Source organism: Thalia democratica, chromosome 7, assembly GCF_965202585.1.
Source record: "Thalia democratica chromosome 7, ktThaDemo2.hap1.1, whole genome shotgun sequence".
Lineage (NCBI taxonomy): Eukaryota > Metazoa > Chordata > Thaliacea > Salpida > Salpidae > Thalia > Thalia democratica.
The window spans coordinates 18,501,437-18,518,584 of NC_139171.1; the positions used below are offsets into that span (position 1 = coordinate 18,501,437).

At 23.1% G+C, this 17,148-nt stretch overlaps 2 protein-coding genes across 2 annotated transcripts; both read right to left on the reverse strand.

The window, feature by feature from the left end:
* Nucleotides 1-1,273: 1,273 nt before the first annotated feature.
* Nucleotides 1,274-4,207, reverse strand: LOC145841154 (uncharacterized). The gene is made up of 8 exons (XM_082948525.1): nt 4,134-4,207; nt 3,813-3,927; nt 3,392-3,471; nt 2,941-3,045; nt 2,832-2,863; nt 2,728-2,792; nt 2,323-2,518; nt 1,274-1,478 (listed from the first exon to the last, which is right to left on the reverse strand). The coding sequence occupies exons 1-8, from the start codon at nt 4,191-4,193 to the stop codon at nt 1,289-1,291; spliced, it is 843 nt and encodes a 280-aa protein (XP_082804651.1). The 5' UTR covers nt 4,194-4,207; the 3' UTR covers nt 1,274-1,288.
* A 405-nt stretch (nt 4,208-4,612) lies between these two features.
* Nucleotides 4,613-5,694, reverse strand: LOC145841155 (uncharacterized). Its single transcript, XM_082948526.1, has 3 exons — nt 5,503-5,694; nt 5,032-5,183; nt 4,613-4,840 (listed from the first exon to the last, which is right to left on the reverse strand). The coding sequence occupies exons 1-3, from the start codon at nt 5,537-5,539 to the stop codon at nt 4,613-4,615; spliced, it is 417 nt and encodes a 138-aa protein (XP_082804652.1). The 5' UTR covers nt 5,540-5,694.
* Between the last annotated feature and the right edge of the window lie 11,454 nt (nt 5,695-17,148).

Below are 17,148 nucleotides of genomic sequence, written 5' to 3' on the forward strand. Positions count from 1 at the left end.
CAGTTTTTTTTCTTATGAAAATTTTTATCAAAAATTTATTTGTTTATATACCTTAAATTTTTATTAAATGAAAAAAAATAAGGTCAGTTTAACTGGTTTGTTAAAGATTTAAGCTTAATTTACTTTTTTAAACTAATTTAAAAATATTTTCTGCTATAAGTTTTATAACAATCTAATTATACTAAAGCTTTTGCAGTAAGAATATTCGCAGCTAAAAATGTTAACTTAGTGAAAAGATATTTTATTAGATAATAATAACTATGATATAAAGCAAAGACTGAAATTGTAAATTTAAAGGAATTCATGTTAAACTACTTTAATTTGTTTCATAAAACAAAACTTTATTTAAGAGAAAAAAAATCTAAAAGGTTACTAGTATTACTTATTTCATTTATCTTTAAGTTTTAAACCATTTTCAATGTTTAATTTGTAAGTATAGTTAACTAAAAAGTAATTTATTTTTGTAAGTTGCTTATGTACTTCTAGGTTTATTCATTTAATTCAAGTTTCAAAGTTTGTGAAAAAAAAAAAACTAGGATATATTGTAATTAAAAAAATTATACAAACCTTCGACACTACAAAATATTATACTAATACAAGCTATATACTCTACATACTTTTTTGATATATATATAAAGAGCTTGGATTAATTTTATATGTTTATTAATAAAAGAACAAGTGCATAACATAAGGGCAGTTTACAGCACTATAACTTAAACTAATTTGTTTTGCAATAACTAGCAGTTATGGCAATTAAAAAAAATCTATATTGGTAAATAAAGAAAATTTAAAAAAAAAAAGCTGAATTGAAGTAAAAATGTTTTGTTTAAAAACCTAAAATTTTAAATAAAAATTTTAAAAAATACAAAAGTTAATACGGAAATTTAAAATAACAATTTTAAGTATTAAAAAATACTTAATAAAAACTAAGAAAATGAGAAATTTTAAAGTTTGTTAGGCAAAAGAAATTTAGCATAATACTCATATGATAAAAAATTAGCGCGATTAACGGTTGGATTATTATTGAACTTATTATTGTTACTACAAAAAATGTAAAAAAGTACAAATAGTCTAAGAAATTTTAGCAATTAATGTACAAAACTTTGTAAATAAACAAATTTGAAATTTTTGAATAAAATACAGTCACAACAAATTTAAACAGTAGAATGCTTTAACAGTCACTCAAGTAAAAGTGTTTTTAAAATAGTGAATTGACTTTAAATGAAAAGCATTTTTTTTTTTGAAAAAAATTAACTGCTTTTTAACACGCAAAAATTTTGTTGAAATTTTATATTACATTGTTTGCTGCAAACATTGTCAAATTTAAAGGTTTAAATTTGCTGTACTCTTCGTTTGTCAAGATTTCATTGACATCTTGGCTTCTTGGTTTGTACAAACTAGACTTACCAACTTCTTCTATTAATGTATCTGAAAGTGGAAATTTGTCACAGCATAACTCCATTCTTTTGCAGGTTGATCTGAGAAAAATAGATTTTATTATAATTTTGGGTAATAATTGGCTTAAGAATGTAAAAAGTAATTGTAGGAATTTTTTATTACTAATGTTTGAATTGAACCTTTGAATGAAAAAGAGTAATTTATAAACCATACATTGAGTTATAATTTTGTACTTTACCAATATTATATTTATGATAAAAATATTCAACAAACAGATTAACACTATACTTTACTTTATCTAAAAAGTCAACAACCTATATAATATTTAAATAATAAGCAAACGCCAAGCTTTTTAACCTTGTACAAATAGTTTTAATTAGAATAAAAAATTTAAAAAACTACCTAAACTAAAATTTGTTAAAAAAGTTCTAGTAACTTTTACTAGTGATATATATTATTGAATTTTACTGATAATATACCGATAAATTTAGCAAAAAAATGTTTCAATTCTTATTATGCATTTATTCTTCCCTTATATTTAAAATAAAAGAAAAAAAATTATATAAAACAAATCGTTGTAATAAAAAATATTAATTTAATTGGATTACATTAAAAAAAACAAGTTATTAATAGGGCCTTTATGTCTCCTATAATAAAATATGTTTTTTAAAAGTAAAAATCAAAATGATAAGGTTTGTTGAATAATAACAAAACAAAATTCAAAAATTTCTTGTTTCAAGGATCCGGGTACACAAAAAGACCTCTCGGTCATCGAGTTGCATACCCAACTTTAACTAAAATTAAATAATCTAAATAATGATTAAAAACTTTACAGTTTAAATTACACATTAAAATTTCATTTCTATGAAATAAATAGTTTAAAATAAAAAGACATAAATCCAAATACATTAAATTTTTACTTACCTAATAATCATTAAGGAGTTTAACAAAATATGGCCCATATTAGATTGTCTATTGTTTTTCGAGATATTCATCAAGGAAAAGTCTCGCTCGATTTGCGCGTTACTAAAAGGTATCGTTTGTAGTTTCATCATTAACTCCTTAAGTTCTTGGTATTCAACGCGAACACTGCTCCAAAAGTTAACGTTTGTTGATTTATCTGTTAAGAATAAACTGATAACTTTTTATGTACATAATCAATTGTAAGTGTACTCTTACAATAATAAATCATGTTTTTATTTTATCAGAACTTAGTTTTCGGTAGATTTACAATGTTTACTAAATTACAAAACTTGTTTAACATTAACACTGAAAATTTTAATTTATATTTAAGTAGTAGGTTACTATTGTTATTTTCCTTTAGCTAACCGATACTTGTTTGATGACGTCCATGCAAACTTTTGTATTGAAGTGAGATAGTATCTCTGTGGTTTCTTTCAAACAATTTTTTAATTTTTGGATGTTCTTAAAACTTCTCAATATCCGGCATCCGTCTATTTAAGGCCTTTAAAAAATTATAAGTTTTAATGATATTTAAATAAGTTATTTTATTTTTTGAAGATATATTTAATACCAACTAACATCGTTTACAACTTCATACTGTGCCATAAATTCAAGATTTTGCAGCATTCTTTTTTCCAATTCAATTATAAACACTACAACAAAACTTTGAAAAATATTTTTTACCTGTATTAAAACAATTAATTATAAAAATGTTGGAATTATAGGAAAATTAGTTACAGATTAGAACCGTAGCGTGTCATTAAGAGAAATTTTTTCACGTGTAATACACAACATTAAGTAAATTACTTAAGTAAAGTATGAGAATTTACTGAAAAAATAAAAACGATTATGTAAAAAATAAACACAGTTATTATAATAACTTGTATTTTGACTTAAAATTTTTTCAAGTAAAGTAAAAACAATTTCAGAAATTATTCTCATTAAACAAATCCTATTTAAAAAAAATCAATTAAGTTTAGTTGTTAATAAACCCAATTAACTAAACAACGTGAATTTTAATTAGTTTAACCTCTGCCTTCTTACTAATGGATAAATTTGCATAAACTTCGTTTACTTCTACATGAAAGATAGGTTCTTCCAAAAGGTTAGCTACAAAAAAAATGTAAATTTTAGTAACTACAACTTAGTTTATATAGTAAAATAATAATTTAACAATTAATTTAATAAAAAAATTAAATATTGATAACAATTACTTATATCGTTTACTCTGTATAAAATCCAATCTAAATTTGAATCTACTAAATCTTTAACAAAATGTTAGTAATGTTTTGTTATAAGAACGTTATTGTACGTTTGTTTGCGTTACTAATTAAAAAATAATGTTTATTTACGCCAAAATGTTGTAGATATAAAATCAAACGAAACTTTATTATTAATAGCCTAAAATTAAAAATTATTCTTAGTTGCCTTGTGATCTAAATTAAGCTTACTTGAATTTGGTTGGTAAATGAGGTCTTTTAGATGCTGTATAAGTTTTGTTATTGCTAATCCAAACTTAAAAGGTTCTACTTTACTTTTTTGTAGAAGAATATTAACAGAATTTACCTGATGAATAAAAATAATTAATTATTACACTGTAAAAATTTAGTCTTGCTTTACATTTAATACTTACAGCTAAACTTGGCATGACTACAAAATAAGTAATTAAAAATAAACATTTAAAAACAAATTAGAATGATTGAAATTAGTTATGTTATAGTGCTTAGGGTGTTAATTCATTATTAAGCAGATAATAGGTCTTAGAAACTAACTTTCTCTAAAATTTTGCCCATAAATTTAAAAACAAAATTCAATCTATTGCTATTTAGCATTTTTCGAATACTTTCAGCATGTAAATCGTTTCTTCTTCTTTATGGCTAATATACAAACAAATGTTATAGGTAAGAATAAAAATTTCGATAACAAACATCATTATAGTTAATAAACACTAATACTTATAAAACAAGGCTCATTAACAAAGAAAGTTTTGTTTAAAAAGATATATATTCTTATTAAATCTATGTTAATTAATTTGTGCTTTTAAACATTTATTATATATCTTCTGATTATATATTTGATTTAATAAAATGTTACCTTAGTAAACATATGATTACTAAGTTTCAGGGCAGATTGAATTTTAATTTTATGGATATTTGTAAAAATATAATTGTAAAAATGCTAAATAATTTAAAACAGGATTGTTTTAAGTTTTATACTAATAATTTTTCTAATTATTAAAGCGTCTTGAAGTTTATAGTAATAGTTTAATACCTACTTCATTAAAAAAAGTTTTGAATACTTCCCAATTCAATAAAATTCTTTCAATGCATGGAAAGTGTGATATCCATCTAGTTTTGCTTAAGGCTTTAAATTTTAACGGAATTTCACCCGTCATACACACACCTAAATTTTCAAAGTCACTTCTTCTTGTGTTAGATAACTTGAAGTAGTTGAACGTTTTCTTAATAAGCTCCTCAACCTTATTTAATTTAAAAGTATACACACTTTTATTCAACAACAATGGTTTTTTTTAATACAACATATTAAAATATAATAAAATATCATAAATAAATATAAAAAACAACTTTGTAACTTGAATAAATGCAGCTTACTAAAATTCTCATTTAACAATTGAATTAATAATTTATATAAAATAGTTTTAATACTTACTTCATTAGGTATTGTAGCTTTGGTTGCATTTAAACATGCATTTTGCAAAGCATGATTTGTACAGGATATTGTTATAAGCCTGGGATTATCTTTTTTCAGAATTTGTCCTACTCCATTCTTAACTCCTGTCATGGAAGCAGCTCCGTCTGTACCTAAAAATATATTTACTAAATTAAAAAAAAAAAATATTTTTCTTAAATTATAAGACCAGTTTGTGCTTAAATTTATACTTTTCTTAAACAATTGAATAAAATCAAATTAAGTCTATTAATAAAGATAGATCATTGTAAGATATTTAAACTAGTTTATAAAAGTTAGCAAGAATACACAGAGAATAGCTGAAATAAACAAAAATTAACTTACTATTAATATCTAAATTTAAATTTAAAAACACGTTAGTAGTACATATTTAATAAATACATAACTAGAATACAAAAATGAAAAAAACAGTAACAGTTCATATATACTTACATATTGAAACTACATTTTTTAACTGAACATTATACATCTTTAAGACTCTTTTGAATGCGTTAGCAATAGATAACGCTGATTTGTCTCTTCCAAGGTCTTCGAGGTGTAAAAATGTAGATACTGAAGTTTTCTTTATTTTGCTTAGATAACAAATACTAACACCTGTGATTCAAACATAAAGCTTTCTAATTTTTTTTGTTATAAGTTTAATAACTGTAAAATTTTGAATGAAAAGAACTTATAATCTGTATACTTTGGAATAAAAAAAAAATAAATGTTTTAAAATTATCTGTTGGTAACTACTACTCATGCTTTTTTAATTAGATATCTAAGAAAGTTAAAAAATACCAAATATAGTCGAACTTTTGCACCACTTGCAATAAGCTTTAGTTTCACAATTTGTTGGAGCAATCCAATCTAATAAGTAAAACAGCATTACACATAGTTGACATAACAGATATAACTAATAAAACATTAAACACTATTTATATTTGTTTATAAATAAGTTGTGTATCTAATATTTATTTTATTAATAAGTGAACAATTGAGATTTCAATGATTTAACAAAAAGGTTTCACCATAAACTAAACAGTTTAATAGATGTAATAGTGTTGCCTTGTATTTTCAAATTTTTTTCAAAGTATTCCAAAATTCTTACAGAATTTTAAAAGTTCACAATTTTAATCTTTATTTGGTCGAAAATTAGGTTCAAAGTAAGATACTGTGTTAAATAGTATGACAACATTAAAAAGATACTTTAAACTTACAATAAATGTGTTGGTAGATAAAAAATTTTTAGATGAAGAAAAAAAATATTATTTATATTATAAATTTTTGTGTCAAATCGAAAATTTAACTACTGACAATGCTTAAAATGTTAAAATTTCCAGGTTTTTTTTTTAATTTGAAGTTTTTCCGATTTTTTTTCAAAAATACAAACATTCCTGGTTTTTTTTGGGTTAATTTGACAAATTATAGGCTTCCAGGTAAAGTGGCTAGCCTGATGTAAGCATCACAGTTCAACTTGAGCTAATTAAGTATGTATTTACTTTTAAAACGTGCTTTTTAAAGTTTTGTTTCACTAAAAGATCAATAAATAACAATTTTTTTTTTAATTTATTTATTCTCAATTAATAAAAGCTTTAGTTAAATCTATCTTATAAATCTAAGCTTACAAATGGGATAATAAATTTGCTTATAATAAAATTGTTATTTATATCACAACTTTTATCAAAAATTTATATATAAATTTAATCAATGCAGTGAAATAATTCTTTTTTGAAATAAAAAAACTAAGTAGATCTGTCTAGTAATTAAATCAGTCAAAGCTAATCTTCTTAGCATTTATAAAATAGTAAATAAAAATTTTCTTTTTGTATTTGAAAGCAATATACTAAAAAATTTTATAAAGAATTCTTGATATTACCACAAACCATTTGTCAGAAAAATGTTTTTAATATTCAAATAAATGTATTTTATGACAAAAATTAAATTTTTTTTTTTTGTTTAACAAACAAAAATCATGATAATTTGTAAGGTGTAAAACCAAAAAATTGTTGTAAATAAATAATTTGCCCATCTCACCGCCTTATGGCCTCTATGAACCATTTTACTTAAATAATAAAATTAGAAATTCAATTTTTGTCTATGAAGCGAACTTTGTTTTATACTAACAAATTTTGGTTTTAATTTTATAATAAAATTAACAGTTTAATTTGTGTGTTGTTATTATAAAATGTATTTTAAGTATATTTATTTAAATAAAGTAGTCAAAGGTTAGTACTAAAGTAAAAAAAATGTCATGCTAAAGTATTGTTAATTATTAAATTATTAAAACAAAATGTTAATTTTTAGGTAAAAAGTGAATTGGAATTTTTGACTTTAGATGATAAAATTTTTGGTGCATTATTGAAATAAAATTACAAAAAATACTTTAAAAACTATTTAAAAATTATTTTTTTTTCAAAAATTACAATGGAAAAATTAATTTAATTCTATAAAAACATGAGAACTTTCCTTTATAATATTTAATAAAAAAGCTCAGTATTAAAAAAAAATTGTTGTTGAATTCAAAATTGAAATACTCAAATGTGTATTCTTAAATACTACAAATTGTTAGAGATATAAAAACCTTTTAACTCATAAACAGATTCCCAAGATTTCTGGTACCTCATCTTTTTAGGTGGTGGAAAATCTAAAGTTGGTAAATCTTCTTGGTCTGGAATTTCATCTAAAATAATTTCAACGGTTGTTACCTACGAAAATGTAACTGCTAAAGTAATGCGTTTAGTGTGTAACTTAATAACTATTTTTAAATCCAAGAAAAAAAAAAACCATTAGAGACTTACCTTAACTACTACAGAATAGCATGGTTGCCACAAGTCAAGCTGAGAAATTTTTCCTGACTTTTCCTGACTTTTTCCTGACATTTTACTAAAGTTTTCCTGACTTTTTTCAAGATTTTTCTGACTTTTTACTATAATTTTACTAAAAAAGGCATTGAAAATTAAGTAATTTTGTAAAATTTAAGGAAAATTTTATTTATTTAAATTTAAAATAAATGCAGCTTACTAAAATTCTCATTTAACAATTGAATTAATAATTTATATAAAATATATTGAAGTTAATTTAACAATAAATTTTTTAAAGAGCTTCACAATTAAGGAGCCTTTATACAATTATGACAAAAGTTAAATTGTTAAAAAGTTTATTACTTAACAATTGTTTCACGCTAGTGCGATGATCACAAGTAAAAGTAAACAAACTAATAAGTTGCAACGGACAAACATTTTATATAGTTTTAGATAAGTAATTAGTTGATTAGGTGATTAGTTAACTAATTAAATTTTAGTAATATTCAGCAAGATAAATTATAATTAACGTAAATGCAATCATAACAAAAATCAAACGATAAAAACAAAACTATATAATGAAAACAAAGGTAGAATAAACTTAAATCTAGCAAATTAAGACTTTAAATAAAATTTTGTATAATGTCTACATTTTCCCACCAGTTCTGATCTCAAGTTTAAAAGTTTGTTTTTATAAATAAAAACAAACTTTTAAACTTGAGATCAGAACTGGTGGGAAAATGTAGACATTATACAAAATTTTATTTAAAGTCTTAATTTGCTAGATTTAAGTTTATTCTACCTTTGTTTTCATTATATAGTTTTGTTTTTATCGTTTGATTTTTGTTATGATTGCATTTACGTTAATTATAATTTATCTTGCTGAATATTACTAAAATTTAATTAGTTAACTAATCACCTAATCAACTAATTACTTATCTAAAACTATATAAAATGTTTGTCCGTTGCAACTTATTAGTTTGTTTACTTTTACTTGTGATCATCGCACTAGCGTGAAACAATTGTTAAGTAATAAACTTTTTAACAATTTAACTTTTGTCATAATTGTATTTTATATAAAATAGTTTTAATACTTACTTCATTAGGTATTGTAGCTTTGGTTGCATTTAAACATGCATTTTGCAAAGCATGATTTGTACAGGATATTGTTATAAGCCTGGGATTATCTTTTTTCAGAATTTGTCCTACTCCATTCTTAACTCCTGTCATGGAAGCAGCTCCGTCTGTACCTAAAAATATATTTACTAAGTTAAAAAAAAAAAAATATTTTTCTTAAATTATAAGACCAGTTTGTGCTTAAATTTATACTTTTCTTAAATAATTGAATAAAATCAAATTAAGTCTATTAATAAAGATAGATCATTGTAAGATATTTAAACTAGTTTATAAAAGTTAGCAAAAATACACAGAGAATAGCTGAAAAAAACAAAAATTAACTTACTATTAATATCTAAATTTAAATTTAAAAACACGTTAGTAGTACATATTTAATAAATACATAACTAGAATACAAAAATGAAAAAAACAGTAACAGTTCATATATACTTACATATTGAAACTACATTTTTTAACTGAACATTATACATCTTTAAGACTCTTTTGAATGCGTTAGCAATAGATAACGCTGATTTGTCTCTTCCAAGGTCTTCGAGGTGTAAAAATGTAGATACTGAAGTTTTCTTTATTTTGCTTAGATAACAAATACTAACACCTGTGATTCAAACATAAAGCTTTCTAATTTTTTTTGTTATAAGTTTAATAACTGTAAAATTTTGAATGAAAAGAACTTATAATCTGTATACTTTGGAATAAAAAAAAAATAAATGTTTTAAAATTATCTGTTGGTAACTACTACTCATGCTTTTTTTAATTAGATATCTAAGAAAGTTAAAAAATACCAAATATAGTCGAACTTTTGCACCACTTGCAATAAGCTTTAGTTTCACAATTTGTTGGAGCAATCCAATCTAATAAGTAAAACAGCATTACACATAGTTGACATAACAGATATAACTAATAAAACATTAAACACTATTTATATTTGTTTATAAATAAGTTGTGTATCTAATATTTATTTTATTAATAAGTGAACAATTGAGATTTCAATGATTTAACAAAAAGGTTTCACCATAAACTAAACAGTTTAATAGATGTAATAGTGTTGCCTTGTATTTTCAAATTTTTTTCAAAGTATTCCAAAATTCTTACAGAATTTTAAAAGTTCACAATTTTAATCTTTATTTGGTCGAAAATTAGGTTCAAAGTAAGATACTGTGTTAAATAGTATGACAACATTAAAAAGATACTTTAAACTTACAATAAATGTGTTGGTAGATAAAAAATTTTTAGATGAAGAAAAAAAATATTATTTATATTATAAATTTTTGTGTCAAATCGAAAATTTAACTACTGACAATGCTTAAAATGTTAAAATTTCCAGGTTTTTTTTTTAATTTGAAGTTTTTCCGATTTTTTTTCAAAAATACAAACATTCCTGGTTTTTTTTTGGGTTAATTTGACAAATTATAGGCTTCCAGGTAAAGTGGCTAGCCTGATGTAAGCATCACAGTTCAACTTGAGCTAATTAAGTATGTATTTACTTTTAAAACGTGCTTTTTAAAGTTTTGTTTCACTAAAAGATCAATAAATAACAATTTTTTTTTAATTTATTTATTCTCAATTAATAAAAGCTTTAGTTAAATCTATCTTATAAATCTAAGCTTACAAATGGGATAATAAATTTGCTTATAATAAAATTGTTATTTATATCACAACTTTTATCAAAAATTTATATATAAATTTAATCAATGCAGTGAAATAATTCTTTTTTGAAATAAAAAAACTAAGTAGATCTGTCTAGTAATTAAATCAGTCAAAGCTAATCTTCTTAGCATTTATAAAATAGTAAATAAAAATTTTCTTTTTGTATTTGAAAGCAATATACTAAAAAATTTTATAAAGAATTCTTGATATTACCACAAACCATTTGTCAGAAAAATGTTTTTAATATTCAAATAAATGTATTTTATGACAAAAATTAAATTTTTTTTTTTGTTTAACAAACAAAAATCATGATAATTTGTAAGGTGTAAAACCAAAAAATTGTTGTAAATAAATAATTTGCCCATCTCACCGCCTTATGGCCTCTATGAACCATTTTACTTAAATAATAAAATTAGAAATTCAATTTTTGTCTATGAAGCGAACTTTGTTTTATACTAACAAATTTTGGTTTTAATTTTATAATAAAATTAACAGTTTAATTTGTTTGTTGTTATTATAAAATGTATTTTAAGTATATTTATTTAAATAAAGTAGTCAAAGGTTAGTACTAAAGTAAAAAAAATGTCATGCTAAAGTATTTTTAATTATTAAATTATTAAAACAAAATGTTAATTTTTAGGTAAAAAGTGAATTGGAATTTTTGACTTTAGATGATAAAATTTTTGGTGCATTATTGAAATAAAATTACAAAAAATACTTTAAAAACTATTTAAAAATTATTTTTTTTCAAAAATTACAATGGAAAAATTAATTTAATTCTATAAAAACATGAGAACTTTCCTTTATAATATTTAATAAAAAAGCTCAGTATTAAAAAAAAATTGTTGTTGAATTCAAAATTGAAATACTCAAATGTGTATTCTTAAATACTACAAATTGTTAGAGATAAAAAAACCTTTTAACTTATAAACAGATTCCCAAGATTTCTGGTACCTCATCTTTTTAGGTGGTGGAAAATCTAAAGTTGGTAAATCTTCTTGGTCTGGAATTTCATCTAAAATAATTTCAACGGTTGTTACCTACGAAAATGTAACTGCTAAAGTAATGTGTTTAGTGTGTAACTTAATAACTATTTTTAAATCCAAGAAAAAAAAAACCATTAGAGACTTACCTTAACTACTACAGAATAGCATGGTTGCCACAAGTCAAGCTGAGAAATTTTTCCTGACTTTTCCTGACTTTTTCCTGACATTTTACTAAAGTTTTCCTGACTTTTTTCAAGATTTTTCTGACTTTTTACTATAATTTTACTAAAAAAGGCATTGAAAATTAAGTAATTTTGTAAAATTTAAGGAAAATTTTGCAATTTTAGTCTGACTTAAAAGAATTTTTAATTAATTTTTCACTAATCGAAGGCTTTGAAATAAAAGGAAATAAATAAATTTCAACTGACAATATCTGAGGTTTTTATAAATTTTTTTCCTGACTTTTTCCTGAATTTTTTCAAAAACCCCCCATTTTGACCTGAATTTTCCTGACTTTTGTCATTTTTCTTAGTTTTTCCTGATTTCCTGAATTTTCCTGACTATGTGGCAACCCTGAGAATAGCCACCTGATTTTTATTTAAATTTTTTACATGATTTCAAAAAATCTTCAAAAATACACATTTTAGAGTCTAACTTTAGTTTAAAGTTAAATTTATTGTAATAAACTGTTTGGAATAGTACAAGGTTGCCACTCATGTTTATAAATTTTATCTGGTTTTTCAAATCTCTACAAGGCTTTTAAAATTACATGTATTTTGGTTTATTTTCAGTTTAAAGTTATGTCTAATATAAAAAACTTTGTTAAATAATAAAAAAACATGGTATATGTACTATAAAGTTAATTAAAATGTGTATTATAACTAAAAAATTTTAATTGAAATCTTATTTATATGATAGTTTTTTTGTGTCAAGTTAAAATTGTACTACTTAACATGCTGAAATTGTTAAAAACTGAGTGTTTTTCTAAGTCTTTGGTTAAAAATTTCTCAAATTCCAGGTTTTTTTTGCCTTAGTTGTTAAGTATCAGGTTTCCAGGTAAAAACAGATTTCCAGGTAAAGTGGCAACCCTGATAGCATAAGCCATTGAAAAATACTTAAGTTTATTGAAATGCGTTTTATGAAAAAAAGTTTTTTTTGCTGATAAAAAAAAAACTTATTTATATGATAGATTTTTGAATCAAATTAAATTTTATTACCGAACTATGTAAACTTGTTGAGAATTTCAGGTTTTTTAGGTTTATTGTTAAAATATGTAGGTTTTTTTTAAATTATATCTAATTTCAGCTTTGCTAAGGTTTTAATTGCCTTAATTGTCAAAGTACAGAATTTTTAATTTCTAGGTAAAATAGCAACCCTAAAGTTATTATCCACTCTTTAAACAATTTCCTGACTTTTTATTACAATTTTCCTGACTTTTCTAAATCAAATTACCAATTAAAACAAATAATATAATACACATTCAAACACTTGGAATTAATAAAGCCTTCAATTTTATATTTCAGTTTATCAATATTTATAAAATTAGTAGTAAATATTTTACCCTTATTTATGTAAAAAATATTAAAAAACAACTATTCTACAATAAACTATAAATAATTAAACTTAACCATGAAGTTCACCTCTTTTATAATTTATTTTAAAAATTTAAACAACTTTGAAAAAATTATAATGAGGTAAACTATAAACATAAACTTATTACCCAAAACACTAAACCTAGTGTTTAATTAGAATGAAATTATTTAATTACTTAAACAAAAAACAATTCAATTCTAACATATGCTAGATAAACAAACTTATGTGTATTATCATTGTTTTACTAAAAAATGCTACAGATTATCAAACTGCTTACAAAAACTGTTTGTTCTAGTAGAATAGTTTAAAAAAATTTTAATAGAAACATTTTGCAGTTTTATAAAGGATATTCATTTAATTTTACCAGATGAAGGCATTAAGTAATTTTGTAAAATTCTTGGAAATAATTTTAATCACACTTTGAAGAATTTAAATTAATTTTTTACCATTCAAAGACTTGTTTTTGAATATAAGGAATTCAGTGAATTTAAACTGACAAAACCTGGTATTTTTTAATATTTAGTCAAACTTCCTGACTGTTTAAAAAAAAAACCTTACTATTCTTGTTATTTATCTTTTTTTTCTGCTTTTCCTGAGTTTTTTGACTTTTCCTGACCTTGTTTCAACTCTGCTTAATTTACAAAACTAGTTTTAAAAAACTTGAGTTGTACACTAAAACTTTCAAGTATAATATTTTTTTTAGATAAACTACCTAATTATAATAAAAAAAAGACTCAATAAATTTGTCACATTAAAATTTTTAAATAGATTTAATCTAAGCAAATAGTAGTTTCAAGTTTGTAAACAAAAATAATAAATTATATTCAAATTACTTTTAAGTGAAATCTATGTCTTAATAAAATAATTTATAATGAATCTTAAAAAATTATAATAATCAAACTTTATTTTTAAGTTTAAAAATTCAAATAATTTGATAAAAGTAGGATATAAGAAAAAATAATTTGTCTATTGCATCTAATTTTTGGAAAAAAAAATCAAATAATAAATTAATTTAACATCGATTAGTTCCAAAGCTACAATGTTTTTAGTTTATTAACCATTTAAATAAGTGGAAGATACTTTTCTTAAATTTTTCTAACCAAACATTACCTACTACTACAAGGTTAAAAGGTAGTTATGATTAAATTAACAATAAAGTGAATAAAATTAACCTTATGAAAATAAAAAACATAAACTTACATTTAAGGCATTCATACTTATAAAAACAATATGCTTTTAAATATGTTGGTGTAATTGAATATATGAAACTTTTATGTTCTCAACTTGTAAAATACAGCTTTTGCTTTCATAAGAAATTTTAATTCTATTGCCATGCTTTTTATTTTTTATTCTACTGCGGGGATTTTGTGCTCTGCGATTTAACATCTCTGGTCCCTGATTAGCTGATCTAAAATCTAGCTGTAAAATGAGCCAACGAAAATAAACAAGCTAAACTTTGATTAAAGTAATTTACATTATGCTCATAATATAATATAAAACTACCCTTGAATTAATTAGAATTTTAGGATAAGGAACTGCATTGTAAGAAAATTCTAATTTAAAAATTTTGACAGACTTTGATAAAATTTTTACTAACAACTTAAAATATTTTTGTGATATAAAGTAGTTTATTACACATTGTAAAAACAAAAACTAAATTTTGAGCTTGTTCAGAACAAAAAACTTGAACTAAACATTAACCATCTTGAACAAAAAACCAATATTTAAATCAGGTCAAAAACAGTTCCAGGTAATTACAGACCTATTTCAAACCTATCAAATATCAATAAGATCATTGAAAAGGCTATATATAGTCGTCTGTATAGTTTTTTTTAGTAAGTTTAGTATATTTAATAGCTTCCAGTTTGGTTTCAGAGAAGGACATTCTACTACTCTAGCCTTATCAGTATTTGTGGAGTTTACACAACTTTTTTTGATAAAGGTAATGCTGTTTGTGGAGTGTTGTTAGATCTAAGTAAGGTATTTGACTGTGTAGACAGAGAAATTTTATTAAACAAGTTGGAATATTATGGAATTAGGGGGAAGATGCTTAAATTTTTAAAATCGTATCTCACTGAAAGAAAACAATTTGTAGATTTTGTAGGGTACACATCAACTTGTGAAAGTATCAAAGCAGGAGTGCCACAAGGTTTGGTTTTTAGGACCCTTGTTCTTTCTGGTGTACATAAATAACTTACAAAATAATACAACACTAAAAATCATAAACTTTGCTGATGATACTTTGTTATATACAACATTTAAGAAAAACACCCATAAAAAAGATGATGAATACCTAAACTTCCAATTAAAAAACGTATCAAGATGGTTAATGGACAACAGGCTTAGACTAAATGTAAATAAAACAAGATACATGCTCTTCCACTCCGGCGATTAATATTTGAAAAAACATTAACTTAGATATAAAAATTGGTAATTCAAATATATCAAAGGTAAATAATTATAAATATTTGGGTCTTACAATTGACAGTAATCTTAATTGGTCTAACCATATTAAAACATTAAAAACAAAATTATTAAAGACAATAGATATTTTATACAAAACACAGTACTATTTAAATCAAAACTCTTTGTATTACTTTTTTAACTCACTTCTTATGAGTCATGTTAGATATGGATTACTTGTTGGGGTAGAGCAAGCAGAACCAAAATTTCTGAGATCAATAAACTTATAAATAGAGCTGTAATGTGCATACATTTTAAAAGTTGGAATGAAAATATTAGTAGTATAAAAATATCAAAAAAAAATTTAGTTGTTGAAAACAAGTTTTGGTATAAGTTAGGAGTCTTTATGTACAAATTCAAAAAAAGAATGTTGCCTGTTAATTTCAATCCGTACTTTACAACTTTAAACAAGATTCACAACCATTCAACAAGATTTTCAGAGACAAATTACTTTTTTCCTTGAGTAAATAGTCTTTACGGTTCTAAGTCCTTGTCATATCTTGGATGTAAGGTATGGGAGGAAATTCCAAAAAGCTTAAAAGAACAAAACTATCTTATAGCATTGCAATCTGGACTGAAAAATGTATTGCTCAGAAATCAATCAGACAAAAGTCAATCTTAATTTTCAGTTTTCAATAGTATCACATAAAATGATTTCTTAGTTATTATGTTTTACTCTCTATTTATTTCTTTTTCCTGTTTTTTGAAAAAAATCAATGGCAGCTGTGTTGGCTGGGTGTGAGCAGAGTTTATTTGGTTTCGGGTATAGTTTTTGAACAAGCAGTTTTTATTTACTAACTTATTTTTTTCTTTATGTGAGGTTTTAATTAAGTATGATAATTATTTTTAGTTATTTATTACTATTTTTTAAATGTTTTAAAATAATTCTCGAGTTTGTTTTAAAATATAAAGGTTTTTGAACAGGTATAGTTGAAACTTATTTTGTTTGTTTTTATTTCTAAGTGAGATTTATTAACTAATTTTTTATTTACTTAAGTAGTTGTTAAGTTTTTTTCTAATTTTTTGTTTTTTTTTAAACACATTTAGTTTTATAAAAAGAAAATATGTTAGTTATAGCATTTTCACTACTTCTCCCTTTTTGTTCTATTATTGACCTTTTTATTGCATTTTTAAGGGTTGCTCTTGTAAAGAGGGCAACAAGAAAAATGTGAACGTACATGATCATAAAAATTGAAATCTTTGGGAGGAGACTGTGTGGTGCCCATGGTAGACTATGATTTTCATGCTTAATATTGGCAGTAATGGGTTTAAAAAAGGGTGCATAACATTTTTTTTTCCTTTAAGGATTAATTTCTTTAATTAGTTTAAGAAAAAAAATCATACATTTTACTTAAAATTAGATTTTACCAAAGTTTTTAATAAAGCTAATCAAAGTTATTTATACATATATGGTGTGAGGCTCGATGACCGAAAGGTCTTTCTCCACACCAATCAATTGACCATAGTTG

What these genes read in the sequence shown, in the direction of transcription:
- LOC145841154 (XM_082948525.1), bottom strand. Translation starts at nt 4,193, where the DNA reads ATGCTAAATAGCAATAGATTGAATTTTGTTTTTAAATTTATGGGCAAA. An exon ending in CATTTACCAACCAAATTCAA is followed by an intron (nt 3,472 to 3,812) that starts GTAAGCTTAATT and finishes TTTTTTTTGTAG; the next exon opens with CTAACCTTTTGGAAGAACCT. An exon ending in AGTATGAAGTTGTAAACGAT is followed by an intron (nt 2,864 to 2,940) that starts GTTAGTTGGTAT and finishes AATTTTTTAAAG; the next exon opens with GCCTTAAATAGACGGATGCC.
- LOC145841155 (XM_082948526.1), bottom strand. Translation starts at nt 5,539, where the DNA reads ATGTATAATGTTCAGTTAAAAAATGTAGTTTCAATAT. An exon ending in AAAAAATGTAGTTTCAATAT is followed by an intron (nt 5,184 to 5,502) that starts GTAAGTATATAT and finishes ATATATTTTTAG; the next exon opens with GTACAGACGGAGCTGCTTCC. An exon ending in AAGCTACAATACCTAATGAA is followed by an intron (nt 4,841 to 5,031) that starts GTAAGTATTAAA and finishes AAATTAAATAAG; the next exon opens with GTTGAGGAGCTTATTAAGAA.